Here is a 19,923-nt window from a genome sequence, read left to right on the forward strand (position 1 = left end):
CTGAGAATCATGGGATTCAATCTATAAAAACAGGAGTTGCATTGAAATGCATCTGATCTTTCTCAAGTTGATTTCTTACCAGGTTGAGGTTGACTGGCTTCTCCCTGCGGCCGGTCTGTACCAGGAGTTTGTAGGCCAGGACACCACCGTCAGAGCCATTCCTGTAGTTCCCCTGAGTGATCCTACCGGCCTGCCAGTCCTTATCGAATGCCTCCTGCAGACCTGCCGGGACACACACATTATTTTGTGGATCTTGTTCAATAGGTTATACTGTACATAAATCATGTTAACCTCTCCTCTCAGTCATCCCTCAACCCCTTGTTCTCTCTCTCCCCTCAACGCCAGTGGTCCGCTTCTAGGGCACTTTGTTTTCTCTCTCCCTCGCTTCACTGTCTGTGACCAATTTGTCGAGCCATTTCAAACCACAATATTAAAGACAGCTCTCTCCACCATCTCTGGAGCGGTCTTTACTGAAGCCTATACGCACATACATACACCAAAGTGAACGCACACAGAGACGCTGCCACTGCACCGAACAAAAACATGTTCTAATGAGATCGCTGAAAGGATGAAACAAAAGAAAGTAAATGAAAAACGCCAATGATGTTTGAGGTTCTGGTTGGCCGAGCTGACAGCGACAAAGCAAGTCTGTGCATGCCACCCAAACTCTGTCTGGACAGAAGTTGTTTGGAAACAGGCATGCCTTTTAAAAGAGGCGCTATGAGAGAGAAAGTGGGCAAAACAAGGTTTGCTTTTGAATTTGACCCGCCCGGGATTAGATACGGCATTCCGAGCGCTCGACACATGGATTTCATGGAAAGAAGCCACTGTGGAGGAGGCCACAATGAGAAAGTTATTGTAGGGACATGCCCTTTATCTCCCGATCTTGTTTTTAAGTCTCACCTTCACTGCATTTCTCATAGAGTGGAGTCTTTTTCACGGTTTTGCTCTGTTTTTAATCTCTCAATTTAAATCTCATTCTCGGATCATAATCCGCTTTAAGAAATTAAATGTGTTAAAGATTTGGAGGGTTAGCAGCGTGATAAACAGTTTGTGAGAAACAGATGATCTGATCATGGTAAAAGTCTCTAATGAAGCAAGGTGCTCTCTGAAAAGCAAGACAGTCCCTAAAAATTAAGCAGTTTGTGAAACTCAAATGTTTTAGAGAAAAGAAAATTGTTGAACAAAAAGATGTTGGAGATTTTTCTCCCCTTTTTAAAAATACACTACTATTTAAAAGTTTGGGGTCTGTAAAAATGTTTTAATATATTTGATAGAAGTCTCCTTTGCTCACAAAGGCTGCACTATTATGAAATATTACAATTTACAATAACCGTTTTCTATTTTAATTTATTTTTGTGATGGCAAAGCTATATTTTCCTTTTTTTGGCCAGAAATCATTCTAATATGATAATTTCTTTTTACCATCAATGTTGAAAACAGTTGTGCCTAACATTTCTGTGGAATCCGTAAAGCAATATTTCAGGATTCTTTGATGAATAGAAAGTTAAAAAGCATTTATTTGAAATAAAAATATTTTGTAATAATTTTTTTAATCTTTAGGGATCAATTTAATTTTAATGCGCCTTGCTGAATAAGAGTATTAAATTCTTCTTAAAAAAACAACAACAATATCTTAATGACCTCAAACTTTTGAATGGCAGTGTCCATCTAACAAAATGTATTGAGGTTTGGCCTCTACCAATGGTTTCTGATGCCAGGCTGATCGATTACGCATCTGAGTGTATTACCTTGCAGCCAGTCTCTGAAGTAATGCAGCCACATGAGTGGGAGCTGGCCGTTCTCCTCCCGCAGGACGTACTTCACAGTGCCGAAGCGTTGGTGCAGCTCATAAAGCTGAGGCTGGATCTGTGCGTAGTCCGCTCTCTGGGTCACCACATACATGTTGTAGAAGGAAAAGTAACGGAATTGGGCACGGATGAAGTCGTATTCGCCCGTCTCCCTAGGCACAATGTCAGTCAACTCTAAACCGTCCCGGACGCGGGTGGTGCCGTACAGACTGACCCCGAGAAGTGCCAAGAAGAGCAAAATTACCACCACCTGATAGGAAACACACACAAAAAGAGAGATATGAGTCAGAGTTTGGCTATATCTGAAGCTACTGCTGTTTTAGTTTCTTATGACGAAGTTCTGCCCTGTTTGAGGTGTTTGTGGTTTTCAGAAGGCCCTGACTCACAAAATAACACTTACAAAACATAACTCCAGGAGATTAGCTCATTGCTGGCATTTGTAATCCCACTTCTAATCGGATGAAGTGCAAGGTGGGAAAAAAAGCATTTTACCCTCACCTTTGTTGTAGGCTGCAGCAAAAACGGTGCATAATGATTCTCAGCAAATGATGCAAACGTCCATCGAGAACACGGTGGCTCCAGACAGCGTAAACTCGACTCCCCATATTGAGATAGCAAGTCTCGTGTGGAGCTAGCGCCATCAGGACTCTGGCAGGACGCTGTATCAGAGGCCGCTCCTGGCCCTGCGCTGCTGTTGTTGCGGTTGTTGTTGTTATTGTTGTTGCGGTTGGGGTTGGGGTTGGGATTGGGATTGGGGGCAAAGGGTTGGACGGAGATGTGAGAATGTGGCTCGGCCGTGGTGTAGTAGGCCTGTGTTCTGGGGTCGTACTCGGTGCGCAGCTGTACCGTGGACTGCATGGTGATTTGGGTGTGCTGGGCGAAGCTGTGGCTGCTGTATGAGGGCGGAGGGCTGTAGCAGCTCGAGTCAGCGGAGGAGTCGGCATACGCTGCCTGCGGCTCCAAATGGATCACCCGGTTAGCACAAGGGCTAAAGGAGAGAGGGAGAATGACAGCATTTCAGTAACACAAAAGCACCATGTAACGGTCGATTCTGTGTGGCATTTCCTGCAATATCAATTTAAATATCAACAACACAGGAAATTATACAGAGCTGGATAAAGTTGACATGTATAGATTAACATTCACCACAAAGTTTAAAAAGGTAGGGCTCTTAATCATTCTTCCTTCTAAGATACCTCGATTGGTCCAAATTGTAATTCAGCATCATTCATATCCTTAATGGAGAATCCAATCCCATCATTTCTGCAACAAGCTCAGATGTGCTATATCCAAATTCGCCTACTTACACTATGCACTGACATTCTTTACTCTTTTTGCGAAGAAAAAGTTGATTATTTTGAGTGTTTTGCAGAAGAGCTTGTATCTTCTCCATGATTTTCTATATGAATGGAGAGATGAGCTTGTGAAAGCAACTCATTACTCTTGAGCGCTAATGCAAATGCATGTTAATGTGACCGCAATCAGCTTTCCAGTCGAGAGAAGTTAAAGCCGAGAGGCGAGTGAGTGCTGGTGACTAGAAAGCAATCATTTCAACCATGGTGAAAGTTTAAGCATCAGGTTTAATTTCCTGCAGGAGCTTGGGGGCATGACTACGAAGGTAAAGTATGTGCATATAGCGGACTCGTTTACTCTCTCTCATCAGACATCAAGAATGTTGCATAAAGCAGGAGAGGCAACGGCATGTCTTATTTAAAGGCCCGGGGCCACAGACAGAGATAAACATCAACACACGCACAAATGCACAAAGTATGGATGTTAGGACAGGTTGACGCTTAATTGTGTTGTTTATACTGCACTAAGTGTCATAAGTCATTGTATATTTTATCTGAATTCATTTGTTTAGAATATTTACAAAACCACATCAGAGACCCTAGTGTGTCCGTCTGTGTCTGCCTGTTTCACTAATGTTGAAAACGATTATGCTGATTAACATTTTTGTGGAAACCATGATACATATACATCTTCTTCCAGGATTCTTTGATGAATAGAAATAGAAGTCTTTTGTAATGTTATAAATGTTTTTAATGTCAATTTTGATCAATTTAAAGCATCCCCGCTCTATATAAATGTATTGATTTCTTTCAAAAAATGTACTGACTTTAAACTTTTGAATGGTAGTGATCTTTACTTGCCTAAATTAAATTTAAAAGCCTGAATAAAATCTGTTCATCATAAAGAGCGATCGTGTCTCTTCAGAAAATTTGGACTAAATTCATACTGTATGTATTCGTTTTACGATCTCTTTATTAACTTTAGAGTGGTAAAAGCGTGGACTGTCAATGGAGGGATTGTGTTTTGAAGAGGAGCGAAAGTCTTACGGGTTTGGAACAACATGAGGGTGAGTAAATGATGACAATTTTCATTTTTGGGTGAACTAACCCTTTAAGGTCATCGTAAGAACAAAAAAGATTTATTTATAAAGCAAAAATGGAAATTATGTTTAAGTATGTTTGTTTACTTGGGGACAAAACCCCACAATTTAGCTAACTCTATTTGGGGACATCCTTCAAAAAGACAAAAATGCTTAAATTATGTTTTTCTCCTATAATCCAAAAGTGTTTTTTTATATTAAGGGTAGAGTTAAGCTAAGTTTGTATTAGCTTTGAAAACAACAGCAGTTTATGATGAGCCTTGTGTACACTACCTGACAAAGCAGCAGAAAATGTCAAAGCGGCGGTCCTCTCGGCGGTACAGGTCCATGCTGAGGATGGCAGGAAAGATCAGCAGCACCATAGCGAAGTTAAACACCACGACCACTGCCGCCTGAGAGAAAAGGAGATGTTTGTATTAAGCACATACTCACATTCTCACAAAATATTCACATACAGCAACACCCGCACATCTGCAGAGGGTCTATGCCAAAACCACAATGATCCCAACAAATTCAATTTTAAGACAATTATCCTCTTCAGAACAGATGAATGACAAACAACCCTTGCCATTCCAAAATTGAATTTGGGCTCATCCAGCTTGAGTGAAACACACTTAAATTTCTAAATGAAAATCACATTGCTATCAAACTCATAAATTCAACTCAATACACTCCCATTTGAAGAACTGACTATGAATTAAAACATAAGTGGTTCGTGTCCAAACCCGGGAAAAAGACTTTCTCAGAGTTCAGCTAGATGTGGCTCTTCTGACCTTGGGAAACAGCCACTTTCTTTCAGAGCCGGTATATCACATGGTTACTAAAAAGACTCCACCAGGGCCAAGAACTCTTTACCAGCATGGGGGAACGAGCGAGTGATTTTAAACATTTAATCCTGATTAATTCGGCTGAAGCTCACAAAATAACTAGTGAGAAGAGAGAGTGGATGAAGAAAAGCAACATGACAATGAGAGAGTCAGAAAACGAGGGAGAGAGAGGGCAGATCGAAGCATGCATGCCCTAGTTAGGGTGTATTTTTTTATGGGTGGAGGTTGGAGCCATGTCAGACTGCCAGACCACCCAGAGAGCAGCTCAGCCTGACAGAGCCAAGACACAATAAGACAGAGAGTCTCATAGATACAAAATACAGTGACTCCAAAAAGTATTTGGACACACTTGTCACTGCATTTACACAACAAAATATCACATCTATCACCCCTAGAGAGGAACAGAGAGAAAACTGATGAGAGAATGTGTGAGAGTGATTCTAGAGTGAGATCTGTTAGGCTTGACATGTGCGGCCGCTTTTGGGCTGCCAAAAAAAGATAGAAAGAGAGGGAGAAGCCAAAGGAACAGTGCTAAACAGAGACCGAAGAATCGAAAACATAACCTGAACCATAACAAGATATTAAGACAGAGAAATAATGTTTCAATTCATCACGAAGCAGCAATTGCAACCCATTCTGTAATGTTATTACACAAAAATAGTAAATGTGGCGATTTATATTTTAATGAAAAAATATAGACAACCGTTTTTTCCCCTTTGGAATAATGTGCACCAGTGATTTGTTAAAACTTGGGGAAAGAAGCCAATAATTTGATCAAAAATACAGTAAAACAGTAACATTGTGAAATACACAGTCTATGATTGGATCATTATTGCATTGATTATTATGTTTCTAGCGTGTTTGGCAACAGTTCAAGATCTTTACCAAAAACTGATGCACCTCTTGATGGAAATAAATGATGTGATGTTATTTCCATCAAGATGAGCATACATTTTTGGTCAAGATCTTGTATTGAAAATGCAAGAGTCCAGCACTCTGTAAAGTCTCCTCCAGCACACCCCAAAGACTTTCAATGAATTTAAGGCCAATTCATGTGTGAAAATGATTCTTCTTGCTCCCTCCCAACCATTCTTTCACAGTTTGAGCCTGATGAATCTTGACACGGTTATCCTGAAATAAGGCCATGATGTGTCTTCCTGCATGGTTGTTTAAGAAATGAAAAGCTACACAATCCATCAATTAGGGTTCAAAGAACTGTTGTCAAACATATAACATGCTAGAAACACAATAACCACTGCAACAATCATCCAATCATAGATTCTTTAGCATTTGCTTATTTAAATCCAAAGAGCAACTTTTTTGGGCCAGGCAGTGTATTATAATTTAAAATATTTTTTTTCATTTTACAATAACTCATTTATCAAAGATTAATCTTCAGCATCATTACTCCAGTCTTTAGTGTCAAATAATCCTTCAGAAATCATTCTAATATGCTGATTAGATGCTCAAAAGACATTTATTAATATCAATGTTGAAAACAGTTGTGTTGCTTTTTATTTTTTTATGAATAAAAAGTTCAATCTGCGGTAACATATTTCTTTACTGTCAATGTATATCAATTTAATGAATCCTTGCTGAATAAGAGTTTATGTTGACTTTAAAGACATTTTTCAGGAAGGGACATTGACATTCTTTAGCATTTAATTGGACAAAAATCTGTGTAGTGCTAGCCTAGAAATCTAGACGCACCCTAGCGGCAGAAAATTTGTTTTGCCGCGAGTGTAGTCTAGCAACTCTCGGTAGACCTGAGAGCTGGAAAAACCAAACTCTGGTCAGGCCAATCACAGCATGTGTAGAGTCGGTGGGCGGGCTTAACATAATGACGGCATGTCACGGCAGAGTCTGCGTGCTACTCGTAAACAAAGAAGCTGACAAACAGCAGTCTTTTGAATCGGCTTTGGCCGCGACTCTGGAAAACTTGGAGTTAAGCTTTTCTTTGCGAAAAGAACAAAGAACGGCACTGAAGTCATTCTTAAGAAAAGAAGATGCGAAAGTCTATCAACTAACGTTAGCTTGGCTTCACCTTCTTCTTTGCTCTGGTTGGTTGTGGCGTTCATGGTGCTATCCAATTGCGTGCAGAGGGAATTTGAAAGACAACCATTTATCCCGCCCCTCGGATTGAGCCCTGTCAATGGTGAGTTTCCAGACCCAACCTCTTGATGTGGGTCTGGCTTGTCAGGCTAGTGTAGTGCAGGATGAGTCATAAATATTTTTGGTGCATTTTCTTATAATAGAAAGCCTACAAATTGTGTATAAGTAAATATTGACAGGAACAAGATTATCTAAAAGGATTGAGATGCATATGGCAAAAAACAAAAAACAAAACAAAATCAATTCTTTAGTAATTTACATGCATTTTCCCAAAAGTGGACAAGTTGAGCCAAAAATTTTGACCAGTAAGTTGAAGTAAAAACATTTGGACACAAACGATCAAGTAAACACATTTGTACAGAAAATCTGAAGTAAATATTTGGACACAAAATCTTTAAAAAGACTACAGCTAAAAAAAGAGTGTTATTGCAGGAAATAATGTTTCAAAAGCAGTATCTCTTAGCCGTGAGAGAGTGTGTGTATGTATGTGTATGTATGTGTTGGGGTGTGCGTGTGGGTGTGTGTGTTCACAGCGGTTTTGAAGATGAGTGTTTTCAGGCACCGTTGAACAGGTGCCAGTTGGAGTGTGCTGCAGTGAAAAACAGCGTGTGTCTGACAGATGTGTGTGAGACATCAATCCACACATCCTAATACTAGATCTACAGCACCGTATGAGTGTGTCTGTACGAGTTTAGGCGTGAGCCACGTCTTGTGTGTGGTCGACAGGCTCATCCCGCACTTCATATTCTGAAAATATGTAATCTTCGAACAGACACAAACACAATATGACATAGTCTACACTTGCAGATATACAAGCAAGGCAATGGTGTATTTCTGATTTAGGATCAAAGGATCCCGCAAAGGGGGAGGCTGTCTGTAGGGTTTAGGCTGAGATTTGTGTGAGCGTGTTTGTTAAACAGAACAAGGCATCAGAGTGTAAATCTCTGCGTCTGTCTCTGTGCAGCTGTGCTGGTTATGTGGATGATGGCGAGGTTACTTCACCTAAAGTTCAAGGGTTAAGCAGCTCAAGCATTGAATCAGTGTGAGTTTTTCATGAGGCTTCAGACGTCCAATAGGGAAAATCTTTAAATTGAATTTAGTAAGACTGACTAAGTAGGTTCAAATGTAGGAAGATTCAGATTTCATAGACCATTTAAAGGGATACTTCACCCAAAAATAAACTCCTGTCATATTTTTATAACAAACCCATAATAGTTGCTTTTTTTTCCAAAAATCAACCATGCAAAAACATATATAAATGGTCCATATGACTCATGTTCTATATTCAAAGGTCTTCTGAAGCCATACGATAGCTTTGTGTGAGAAAAGACAAAAATGTAAGTCATAATTGACTGAAAAATCTCCATTCATGAGTAGTGAATCATGAACAAATCTTTCAAAATGATTCATTCAGGAATTGGACATCAATACTTGTCACTCAAACATGCTAAAGAGCGCTAGAGAGGATTATGGTCTTATTGTGTATGATTTGTTATAGGAACCACTTTTATTACACTTCAAAAGGCCCGTTCACACCAAGACGAATGTTTGGTGAAAAAAAAAAATAGACAAATCGCATACAAACACTGAACATTTGTGTTGGTGTGAACAGGCCATAAAGGTGCTTTTGAGTTCTTTTTTGAAGTTTGAAACCTCCAGTCCACAGTCTTCAGAATATCTCATTTTCTTTCCCCACAAAAGAAAAAAAAGTTATAGGTTTGGAACGACATGAGGGTAAGTAAATGATGACAGAATTTTCATTCGACAGTCTCTTTATCCTGATTTAAGTCAGGAACAGGTTGTGGGCAGATCTCCTGCTCAGCCTCTTTGCAATGTCACTTCCACAGCCTTGCGGTCATAAATAAACCGCAGATGTGTGGAACAACAATCCGTGCGACCCACCCCCCACTCCCAGATTGAGTTACATGCCCACAATCTGCACACTTAGGGGGCCGCACCACTAATCACACCCCGTGGGGGGGTTATGGGCCACGCCAGCTCTCTCAACCTGTCACACGCTTGGTTTGATGAATGAAATCAATAAAAGTCGTGTGGAGAAATCTGGAGTCAATGAAGGTATGGAACACACGCATATACACAAAGAAAGAGCAGGTATGGACGTTGGAAATTTCAGCAAACATCCATTGGTTATATAAACAAAAACATGATTGCTATAGACAAGCAATTTGAACTGCATTTCTGTTCAAGATGATGGGGTGAAAAAAACACACACAAACCTGTAAGGAGAAGGCTCGGAGTGCTGGGATTGGAATAAGGGCGGCCATGAAAAATGCTGTGACATTACTGATGGAGGTCAAGGCCACACTAGCCCCAGTCCTCTTCAGACATTCACCAGTGCGGTCCTGAGGGGAAAAGACAGAAACAAACAAAGATCAAATCCACAGCAAGCATTTTAGTCTTCCCCCTGGAGTCCACTTATGTTAGTCAAGGTTTCTTGCACCAAAAAGTGTTGTATATTAGCTTTTCATGTCCATTTTACAACTTCTCTCAGACCCTGAGAATTAAACTGGCTGTTTTTGTTACTGTACCTCAGACTACAGTACATAAATTACCTCTGTTATGATTAGCATGTGAAATGAGTAACAATGTCATTACCAAGTTGCTGAATATGCAATAATATGTAAACATGGGGAGTATTATGTTAATGTGTGCACCGTTTTGACATTAATACCATGGCGAGTACTGTTTTAGCAGCTAGTCTTCGGTTTCGATTGGAAGATGATTGACATCTGGCTTGTGATAACATTGCAATTCTTTATGTTTAGTGTATATCGATTAAAAATTGTGATATATTGCAAACTTTTAGACACTTATTTTACTTTTATCTAAATGTGGTGCTTTGAGCAATTTTATTCTCATCTCGACTGAGTTTGGATTTTTGTAGAATAGATATTTCAGTGTAACTAAAAATGACAAAACTGATGGCTACACTATTTTAAGGTGTCATTGTTACAGTATCTTTATATATTTAAGTACTGATTAATAATAATTAACTACAAGTACTTAGTATAGGGTTAGGATTAGGTTAAGGGTTAGGTGCATGTAACTATGCATAATTTACTGTTATTAATATGGTAAGAACATGTAACATATGTAAAAAGGACACTGTAAAATAAAGTGTTACCAAACTGATTAATTTACATTTTTTATCTATTTACTTTATTTATTATTTATTCAATCTAATAAGTTATATACCCCAAATATGGGGGTACCTGCAGCTCTAGATATTCTGAGTATATTACACTGTACTCGTAGACAAAAAGATTGAATTAATAAAAATTAAGTTATTAGTAATATCTGGTCATATGATATAATAAAAATTGTTTTAATGTTTAGTGTAACCTTATTCAGAACTGTGATATACTGTGAACTTTTACTCACTTATTTCTTTTTCATCTGAACGTGGTGTTTTGAATAATTATTTTCTCAGCTCGATAGAGTTTAAATTTCAGTAGAATAGAAATAATTGAATTTAACTGATCACTGATTTATTAATTTATGCACTGACAGACACATTATGACTTAAAGTGTAACTTGCCCTGCTATTATGTGGATTTTTTGGAGAGAAGAAAAAAGCAAACACAGATTCATTTCCCTCCCTTCTCCTTATCCCTCACTCACACAGAAATCTTTTCCATCAATATCATTTTAAACAAAGCAGCCCAGGGTGCAGAAACATGATTGGCTCGCTGTCTTGTTAGGATAAGCTCTCTATCCCCGTTTCAAAGCCATTCAGGGTGCGAGACGCAAATGAAACAGTTCAAAACCCCACCTCCGTGCACACAGAGTTAGAGATGAGGAGAAGGAAAGAAAGAGGGAAAGTTTTTTTTTGTGGTGTCTGAGGACGTGCAGGACCACACACAGAGAGCTTTAAGACAGGAGGGCTCTGCACTCTCTCTCCTCCCACAGGGGAACTGTTTACTTTCCACACAAAAGTGTCGCTGCACGCTGTGCAATCTCACATAAACACAAGCAAATACATGCCTGAACTTAGTCGTCTGCATTAGAATCATCTAAATCACCTCTCATACACCACCATGCGTATACGCACATGAAAGCTAAACAAAGATAACCCTGACAGATATATCAACGAAAACATATACACAAATTAACTAAAAAAAACAGATCACATAAACATAAGATTGCCATTGTCCAATCGCGTTTTGCAGGCAAAACTAACAACTCAAATCCTTAACATGTGTACTAGTAATGGCTATACAGAAACTGATTAATGATTCACAAAAAAAAGTATCGTGGCAGTACCATGGAAAAGTGATTATATCAGATGATAATACCATGGTATTTTGATATAATAAAAAGACCAAAAGTATGTGTAAGAGCATGAAGTATAAAAAGACTGCAGTATGCCAGCATAGACCAAATCATGAACAATTGACTCTTATGATCTGGTTCTTTTAAGAAATCATTCAAAAATACTTTTAATTAGTTTAATGAATCCTTTACTGAATTAACTCAATATGTCAAGTTAACATTATTATTAGTAAGTGTGCAATCATAGGTTTTGCACACTTAAGATTTGTAAAAAGGAAATTGGTATCATTACCTATACATTATAGTAATGATATATATGTAAACTGGCATCTACTGACACACTTCAGCAAAAGATATAAATAATAAAAAAAAATTGGGTGAAAATACTAACCTGCCTAAGACTTTTGCACAGTAATATATAACTATGTATATATACACTCACACGGTTAAAAAAATACACACATATTTTACATAATATACCATATTATTGTATGATGTAATATATTATAATACAATTTGAATTGAATAATTATATCAGATTTTATAAATATTATATGAATATTTATATTTATATGAAAATAAATACATATTAATATTTATTACATGGTATTTATTTGTTACTTCGAAGTATGTTATAGAATTCAATAGAATTGAATGGCAGCATCTCCCAAAAAAACAAACCAAAAAAACGGTAGTACCATGGTACTTTTTGTTTTTTTTAATCCATGTTGTGTGGAAGAAACTTCTTTAGTCCCACATTGTTCAGTGGCCTTCAGCAGATCAAAGTGTGCTAGTGTTTTTGAAGTTACATCACAGGCCGGGGCAGGTACACACACATTCCTTGCTGTAAGTGATAACATGAGGGTACACTCTGATATACCCCCTTCTGATAACATACAAGCTCCCTCATTTCTGAACTGACTGCCTTTGTCTTGACACTATCTTTGGATGTGTAGTCACTCTGTGTTTTCTGAGGGTCTGAAAACTGTTATTGTTTAGTAGTATTCCCTGTTTTTCAGGACGTGTGGAATGAGATAACACACCTCGAATGGAATCCTCTTGTTCTGGCCAGTCTCGCTGAAAGCATGAGCCAGAAGAAAGACATCGTCCACCCCTACACCAAGGGCCAGGAACGGCAACACCTTTACGCACATGAAAACAGAAAAGCATGCTATATGTAAAGTACACAGTAGGTCCTGTAACATCTTAGGGTCGGTTCACACAGAAAGTGTTTTTAACAGCATAAGTGGAACCAAAAAATGTCAAGGTCTAAATATGCATATTTTAACTTGAGCACCGCATTTTTCGAATGCCGTGCAAAAGATGTGAGTGCAATGGTTAAAGATCGCGTTTACATTGAAAAAGTAGCACAGTGAAACGGATGCATTTTGTGTGAACAGCCCCTTGGATTACTCATGTTCATGCGATGTACCTGTGTGGTAGCGGCGTTAAAGGAGATGCCCAAAAGCGAGCAGAGTCCTAGTCCGGCGGCGACAGAAAGAGTGACCAGCAACACTCCGGCCAGCCCGACCGCCCCCTGAGACTTGGCGCAGTCCCACCGCAGCATGGTCAGACACGCATAGGCAAGCTGCACACAGATAACACAGCTATAGCGTTAATCTGACATTATCACATTACCGCAGCGCCGTTCTCATGAGTGCGGTCATGGCACAGCAGGGTCAGGCATGCACTGGCAAGCTGCATGTAACATAACACTAGGCCTATACACACACACACACACACGTCAGAATTTTCAACATGAAAAAACATTCATGACAAGATTTTAAAATGAAAAAATATGTCTTAATATATCGTTATGATCAGTCGATCATTTGATTCTTAAGCTAGGAAGAATCTTTTTTTGACTTTTGACACTTGCTTGTAGAGGAGAGAGAGAGATGGACAGAAAATTATATAAGAGCAGTGTCTGTAAATGCATGAGCAGTAATCTGCTTGGCAATGGCGTCGACCAGTTGACTAATTGTTTTTTTTAAATAATTCCTGCACAATTTCTCCTTGTTTCATGCTCATCTGACCACGGACTGTACAAATTTCTTTGTGGGCCTTTACATTAAATCAACTTGATGGAGTTGCAACATAATGGAAAAATAATACAGGGGTCTCAAGATGCATTTTTATAAGCTGGACTATTTTTTATTTGATCCACCTTGTGAAAAAGATGTCTTAGCAAATTCATGACTATGTTTCTTAATAGATTAAATGTACACTTCATCAAAAGTTTTACTTAAATCATTGTTTTAATAATCTTTGGCCGTGCTTTAAAGTACACTTAATTTGATGTGTTGATCATACTAAAGCACATGTTAAGTACTTAATTGTAATTTTAACTGCAGTGCGTCATTTAATTACATTTGAAGTTAATATACCTTTAATGTACTAAATTGCAACTTCATTCTTGCATGTATATTTAAAGAAATGACATACAAATTTCAATAGAACTGACAGTAAAGTACATTTTAGTTTAACATAAATATACCACATCATTTCTTTTAAAACTATATTATTTCTGTAATAAGCACTCTTTTTGATCATATGCTAAATTGTACTTTTATTTCACAAGGGACAGAGACTTAAAAACACCACACTTTTGGCAGAATGTTCAAAGAACAGTGCAAGTGAATGCTTGTCTGAAAGTGAATGGCTATAGCAGCAGTGATTAGAAGGGGATGAAATTAATAAATCCAACTTTTGCAAGAGGGTTTTACCCTATAAACAAATCTAACAGATGCATACTGTTAGCATGCTAATCAAACCACTGTCTTTCTAAGATTTGTTGAGATTTTTTCTTTTCCTGAAATAATTTTTTTTTATTTTCCTGTTATTTAGTCACTCCAGTTTTGGTGTGAATGGACCTTAAAATGATGTTAACATCGAAATTAGGCATATTACACGTCTATACAAATACTCGGTTGAGTCCTTAGGTTAAAATGTGTAAAGCAGACTGTAGTGAATGAGGTTGTGCTTTAACCTGAACATAAAAGGAGAGGAAGTCTAGATAAAACTAAAGCTCTTCAGACAGAACTGGAGATGTGTGAGTGAGTTTACCATTAGGAGGTAGCCACTGGCAATACGGATCACACTGACATCAGAGAAGGACTTAAGGATGTCTTCCAGGGTGGTGGTGGTGAATGTGAGAACTTTCTGAGACGAGTTTACAGATACACTCTGCTGGACGGCCTGAGGACACACAGGACAGAAAAAATCATTTCAATGTCGTTTGCCTTCAATTCATTTACACCCTCTCTATCATTTACTCACTGCTCATTTTTTCTTTGTTTTGCATTTTCCCTGTGGCAAATGACGCTAATTAAATAACGTGGAAATCACAGTTCCACAAATGTTTCAACAGCACAATTATCCAAGAAATGAATATCACGGCCCCACCCCCTAAAACCACACACACCCACATCCACAAGCACACACATGTTCAGCCCTGCACACACACACACACACTAAAAGGAAACCCTATGCCAAGCGAAGGTCAGGGCTGACAAAACAGAGACCAGATGATGTCACACACAAGCCACCAATGGGACGGCAGCTGTGAAAGAGATTGTGCGCTGAGCGGGTTAATGTGTTCCAGACGGTCCTGTCAAGCACACACACACACACACACAGATACCACACACATGCTAAAACACACACACACAGACACACAAGTGCTGGGGCCACCATACCAAGAGGGGTTGATTCTGCAATGGACACCCACACTAGCAAAAACTGGCTGTGTTGTAATAAAGTCCTCCCATATAAAATGAGCAAATCTCTTATTAAAGCATGCTAAAATTATTTGTAAACATTAGTTAATGCATTAGGTATCATGAACTAACAATGACAGCATTCAATGTTGCATGATGTTCATTTTAACAAGTTCATATTTGGACAAGTGGAAAGTAAACAAATTACAAGCTGTTAATAACTAGTTGCCTAAAATATTATTTATTACAAAGTAGGGCCGTCAATAGATTACAATTGTACAATGCTTAGTGACACAATAAGTATGCGACTAATCATACAAAAAGGGTGTAATTAATCATGATTAATCGCAAACTTATCGTGAAATTAAGCATACATCATTTATCCTGTTTTATTCTGTCATCATTTGCTAAATCCAGCAAAGTAAACTTGTGATTCTCACAAGCTTTTTTTTTTTTCAAGGTAAATTTAGGTGTCTTTCCAAAAGACACTTGAAGACACCAAAAGGAAACCTAATAACCAAATGATATATATTACACATTCATTTATGCACACGGGAAAAAAACCCCACTGCGGAACAAAACTTTTCAGAATTCACAATGTACAGTGTGAGTATAGTGCAACGGCAAAGAGCTTTTTAGAGCTTGTTTACATTTTAGACATGTCAAATTGCGATACTAAACAGGACCACATGGAGATAAACTTTTATATGATTTATATGTAAAATGTAAACATTGACATTATGCAGTTTTAATAAATGCTGTAAAATGGTTTTGCCAGTTCATGGCATCTAACACATTAATGTTAACAAATTAACCCATATTTATATTTTCTGTAAAAATGTTAACGTTCATTTATACATATACTACTGTTCATTTGTCAATTCATGTTTGTTTATAATACATTAATTTGCATTATTAATAAATCTTGACAAAAAGATTGCTCATTGTTAGTTCATGACACCTAGGGCCAGATTTACTAAACAGGGCAAATTAGCGTGAGAGCGCAATTCCATAAATGCGCAGATGGGAGTGGACAGTTCTACGTTCTACCGACGACGCGCAAATTAATGAACACAGATGCAGGCAGAACTTTTCATAATGACCAGCGCAATCTACCTGTTAGCGTCTGGTTTAAGACGTGGGCGGTAAATAATGGCGCAAACACCAGTAAATTGACGCTGGTGCAAACTGTTAGTAAATCTGGCCTCTAATGCATTAACTAAACGTAAACAAATTCAAGCTTGATGAAAAGTGTTGATTTCTAAAGCAGACAGGACTGAAATACCTCTAAAAAATGTTCAATGCCATAACATAACACATCAAATGCATGTGAAGGTTTTAGTGTGCACATTTCTACAGTGTCCCATCGTGACCTTTCCTGACCTTACAGATGTGCCCCGTTTTTCCAAGTTCACACTTAACCTGAGCGTTTAAAGTATGAAGAAGGAAAAAAGGAAGTCTATGCCTTTGAAGGACTGCACTTAAACAGCTGGGTCCTAACCTCAAGAGACAAAGCGCCTCTGGAATGTATGCATTACTTATGACTAAAGATGAATGCCTTCACACTGCATGAGCGCATGTATGTGAGTGTATGTTCCAGGAAACACAAAGTAGGACTGTAGGAATAAATCGCCAAGGGCCCCCTAAACGGTTCATAACAAGATACAGTTTTAGGTAAAGTAAAACCTGATGAAAGAATGAATTACTAAAAAATACTACAGCAGAAACATTCACTGTAAATGTCTCCACTGAAGTAGACTGGACATCGACAGAGCATCTTTACATCCTTTCCGCGAGATGCTCCGCAGTGAGAAACGTGCATGTACCTCAGAGTATCTCCTCTGCCAGGCCTCTAGTATGGCAGCTGCTTTGTCCTCATTCCAGTTGATGTGCGAGACTTCATCGTAACCCTTCAAGTGCTCATACATCTGCTTTGGGGTCATGAGTTGGAACATGGTCTGAAGAGCCTGTGCACTTTTGAGGAAGAGTGAAGAGAGAACAAAATGTTAAATGAGCTAAATGTAAGTTGTGGTGACACTAAACAGTCAGCACACAACTTTGAAGTGCGTTATCTTCGGTGCAACGTGTGGCCCAATGTCCAAACAAAGGTGTTGTTCTTTCCAAACAGTTGAATGATTGGAGAATCATTCTGAATTAAACCCAAGACCCCTTGGTCTGAATCAGCTAATTTCCTCACTGAATCAACTCGAATGACTCACTCACTCAATGAAACACAGATTATAATGTGCGACTCGAAGCGATTCAAAATGTACTTTTTGAAAGCAATATCAAAATTGCTAAAAAGGTTTTGTTGTTATAAATGTTTTAGTGAAAAAATAAGTTGGCTTTAACGTTATTGGTTATTGTTGGGGGGGGGGGGGGGGTGATAACGGCTGCTCTTGCTAAAAAAAAAAAAACAAACAGTCTTGAACCTTGTATCTTAGGGATAAAAAACTATGAAAAGAAGCACTACCATATAAATACAGCGGTCTATCACTTTGCTCCACAGACGAGCTCAGCCTTCTCCAACTTTAGAGTACAGACTCCCTCAAGTGGACTGTCAACCTGCTATTGTTCAATGAACACTTCTTGAAAGAAAAAACCCTTGACTTTGTCTTTTCAGAAAACCGCAAGGGAGTGAAAAGTTTCCTAGAAATCGTAGTGGACAATTCCAGAGCCACTTGAGAATATTTTCCGCCACCACCACTGTTGCGAATTAACATTTTTGAGACTTAAGACAACGTTCTTTCAAAATGTGAATGCTGAATTCTGTCCCCACTCAAGCCTAAAGAGTTCTGGGGGGAAAAAATGTTTCACTCTTGGAGTAAAAGGTGTGGGCTTCCTTCAGTCTGTGGGAATGAATACTAATATGCAGTTTACTAATGATTACAATCTGCCAAGAAACAAAAACAAACCTCATACTGTACATGTGAGTGTGACACTGATCTTTTTTCCACTGCTATGTAAGGCCCAAAAATGGCCTCAAATTGTACTGCTAACAAATTTAAAGACATACTTTAGACCCTTCCTTTTTTCCTTTTGCACACCTTCGATGGTTTTTCACAATCGTTTATCATCTTTACAATTAAAATACATTAATTTCTCTGAATGCCATCAGTGTTTAAATCCCAAAGTGGTCTCTTACCTCAGAAGTTTGCCGCTGTCGTTCTTCTTGGTCCCACCTACGATAAGCTCCTCCTGCCAGTGCATGTACTTTTTGGAAAGCCCATAGCAGCCACCAGTCAGCACATGAGCCACGTCAAAAGGCTTAAGATGACGACAGATCATAAATCAGAGACAAGCTTAAGATGCAAAACAACTTTGCTTTTATTATGAATCTTTAGCTATCACTGGGGAAAACTGAAACAGGCATCCAACAAATTTTCAGCTATTGCTCTATGTCATCCCTTGTATGCTGAACTCACCCGTGTCATGTTCTTGTTGGGAGCTGACAATGGGCACTCAGGGTCTGCGGGATTCAGGCAGGGGCGGTCCAAGTAACCATGGCCCACGCCTGCTTTGATCAGCATCTCCTCCCAGCTGTCCACCGAATGCTTCAGCATCTTCAGCTCAGCAATGAATCCCATCGGATCAAAGTTGGTCCAATGCACTGGGGGCTTGCCACTGTGTGGAAAAAAAGAAACCATTTTATTGATGTGGACATTACAGCCTTAAAGTGTGTTAGATGAAGTACAACGAAATTGAATAGCAGGGTTACACATTAACTCCCAGTTAACATAACACAAACACAGAGTACCAGAGCTAACATGAACACAGAGTACGCATGACATGCTTTATCTACTCCCAAATTTCGTAAGATGATTGTTGAAAAACTGACATTGAGCTGCCACATTTCAAAAGATAACCTGTCTTTAAAATGTGGCACTCATTGCGGTAAGATTTGTGTTCACCGAGGTTGCATGTATTTGATGAAAAATACACTAAACTCAGCAACATTGTGAAATATTTTTACCATTTAAAATAAGTTTTCTATTTTAATATATTTTAAAATGTCAATCATTCTAATATGCTGATTTGGTGCTCAATAACTATCACTGTTATTTTTTTGTAACATTATAAATGTCTTTACTCTGACCTTTGAATGAGTTCTTGCTAAATAAAGTGGTAAGACTATTTTAATGTGTCCATTTTACAGTGTAATTGCACTTCTTTATTGTACTGAGTAATATTAATTAAGTACATGTACTTACTATAGGGTTAGGGTAATATTAGGGTTTGGTTTAGAGTTGGTTGCATTTAATTATGCCTAATTTATAGTTATTACTATAGTAAACACATGTAGCATGTGTAACAAGGACACATTCAAATAAAGTGTTACCAATAAAGTATTAATTTCTTAAAAAACAGTGCATGTTGAAGCATGGAGCCCTGCTTAAGGGATGTTGGACGTGCTTAAAGTGGTACGGCATAACTATGAGGAGCGGAAGAAGGGTGACTGGATGGAATTCCGAAGGCTTAGGGATTGATGGACGCCGCACGTCACAGCGGTGGCAGCACCAATGTAGTTGGGATTGGATTTCAGCCTGCCTCCATAATAACAGCTTTGAGAAAATGGAATCAATCCGCTCATCTGATCTTTATCCCCTCTAATTATACTGCCGTGCCGGGTGATCCCGCTCAGGGCCTGGCATCTCCCCACAACTAACAGCCCAACGCAGCAGTTTCGCAAACCTCCCATACTTTGCTTGCCATCTCGTCTCAGTTGGTTTTTTTCAACACCCTCTTTCTCTTGCTGTGTCTTCACCCGG

At 38.6% G+C, this 19,923-nt stretch overlaps 1 protein-coding gene across 1 annotated transcript in view; it reads right to left on the reverse strand.

Moving 5' to 3' along the window:
• Positions 1-19,923, reverse strand: part of ptch1 (patched 1) — a 65,680-nt gene that overhangs the window by 17,680 nt on the left and 28,077 nt on the right. Inside the window, exons 6-16 of the mRNA XM_079827334.1 lie at positions 18,580-18,778; positions 18,300-18,421; positions 16,981-17,128; positions 14,502-14,633; positions 12,868-13,023; positions 12,479-12,577; positions 9,380-9,505; positions 4,477-4,595; positions 2,310-2,799; positions 1,752-2,061; positions 80-222 (exon numbers count right to left, since the gene is read on the reverse strand). Coding sequence (XP_079683460.1) covers positions 80-222; positions 1,752-2,061; positions 2,310-2,799; positions 4,477-4,595; positions 9,380-9,505; positions 12,479-12,577; positions 12,868-13,023; positions 14,502-14,633; positions 16,981-17,128; positions 18,300-18,421; positions 18,580-18,778 — 2,044 coding nt within the window. The remainder of the gene's footprint in view (positions 1-79; positions 223-1,751; positions 2,062-2,309; positions 2,800-4,476; positions 4,596-9,379; positions 9,506-12,478; positions 12,578-12,867; positions 13,024-14,501; positions 14,634-16,980; positions 17,129-18,299; positions 18,422-18,579; positions 18,779-19,923) is intronic.

The sequence above is a fragment of the Gobio gobio genome (genome assembly GCF_949357685.1).
Source record: "Gobio gobio genome assembly, chromosome: 10".
NCBI classification, from domain to species: Eukaryota; Metazoa; Chordata; class Actinopteri; order Cypriniformes; family Gobionidae; genus Gobio; species Gobio gobio.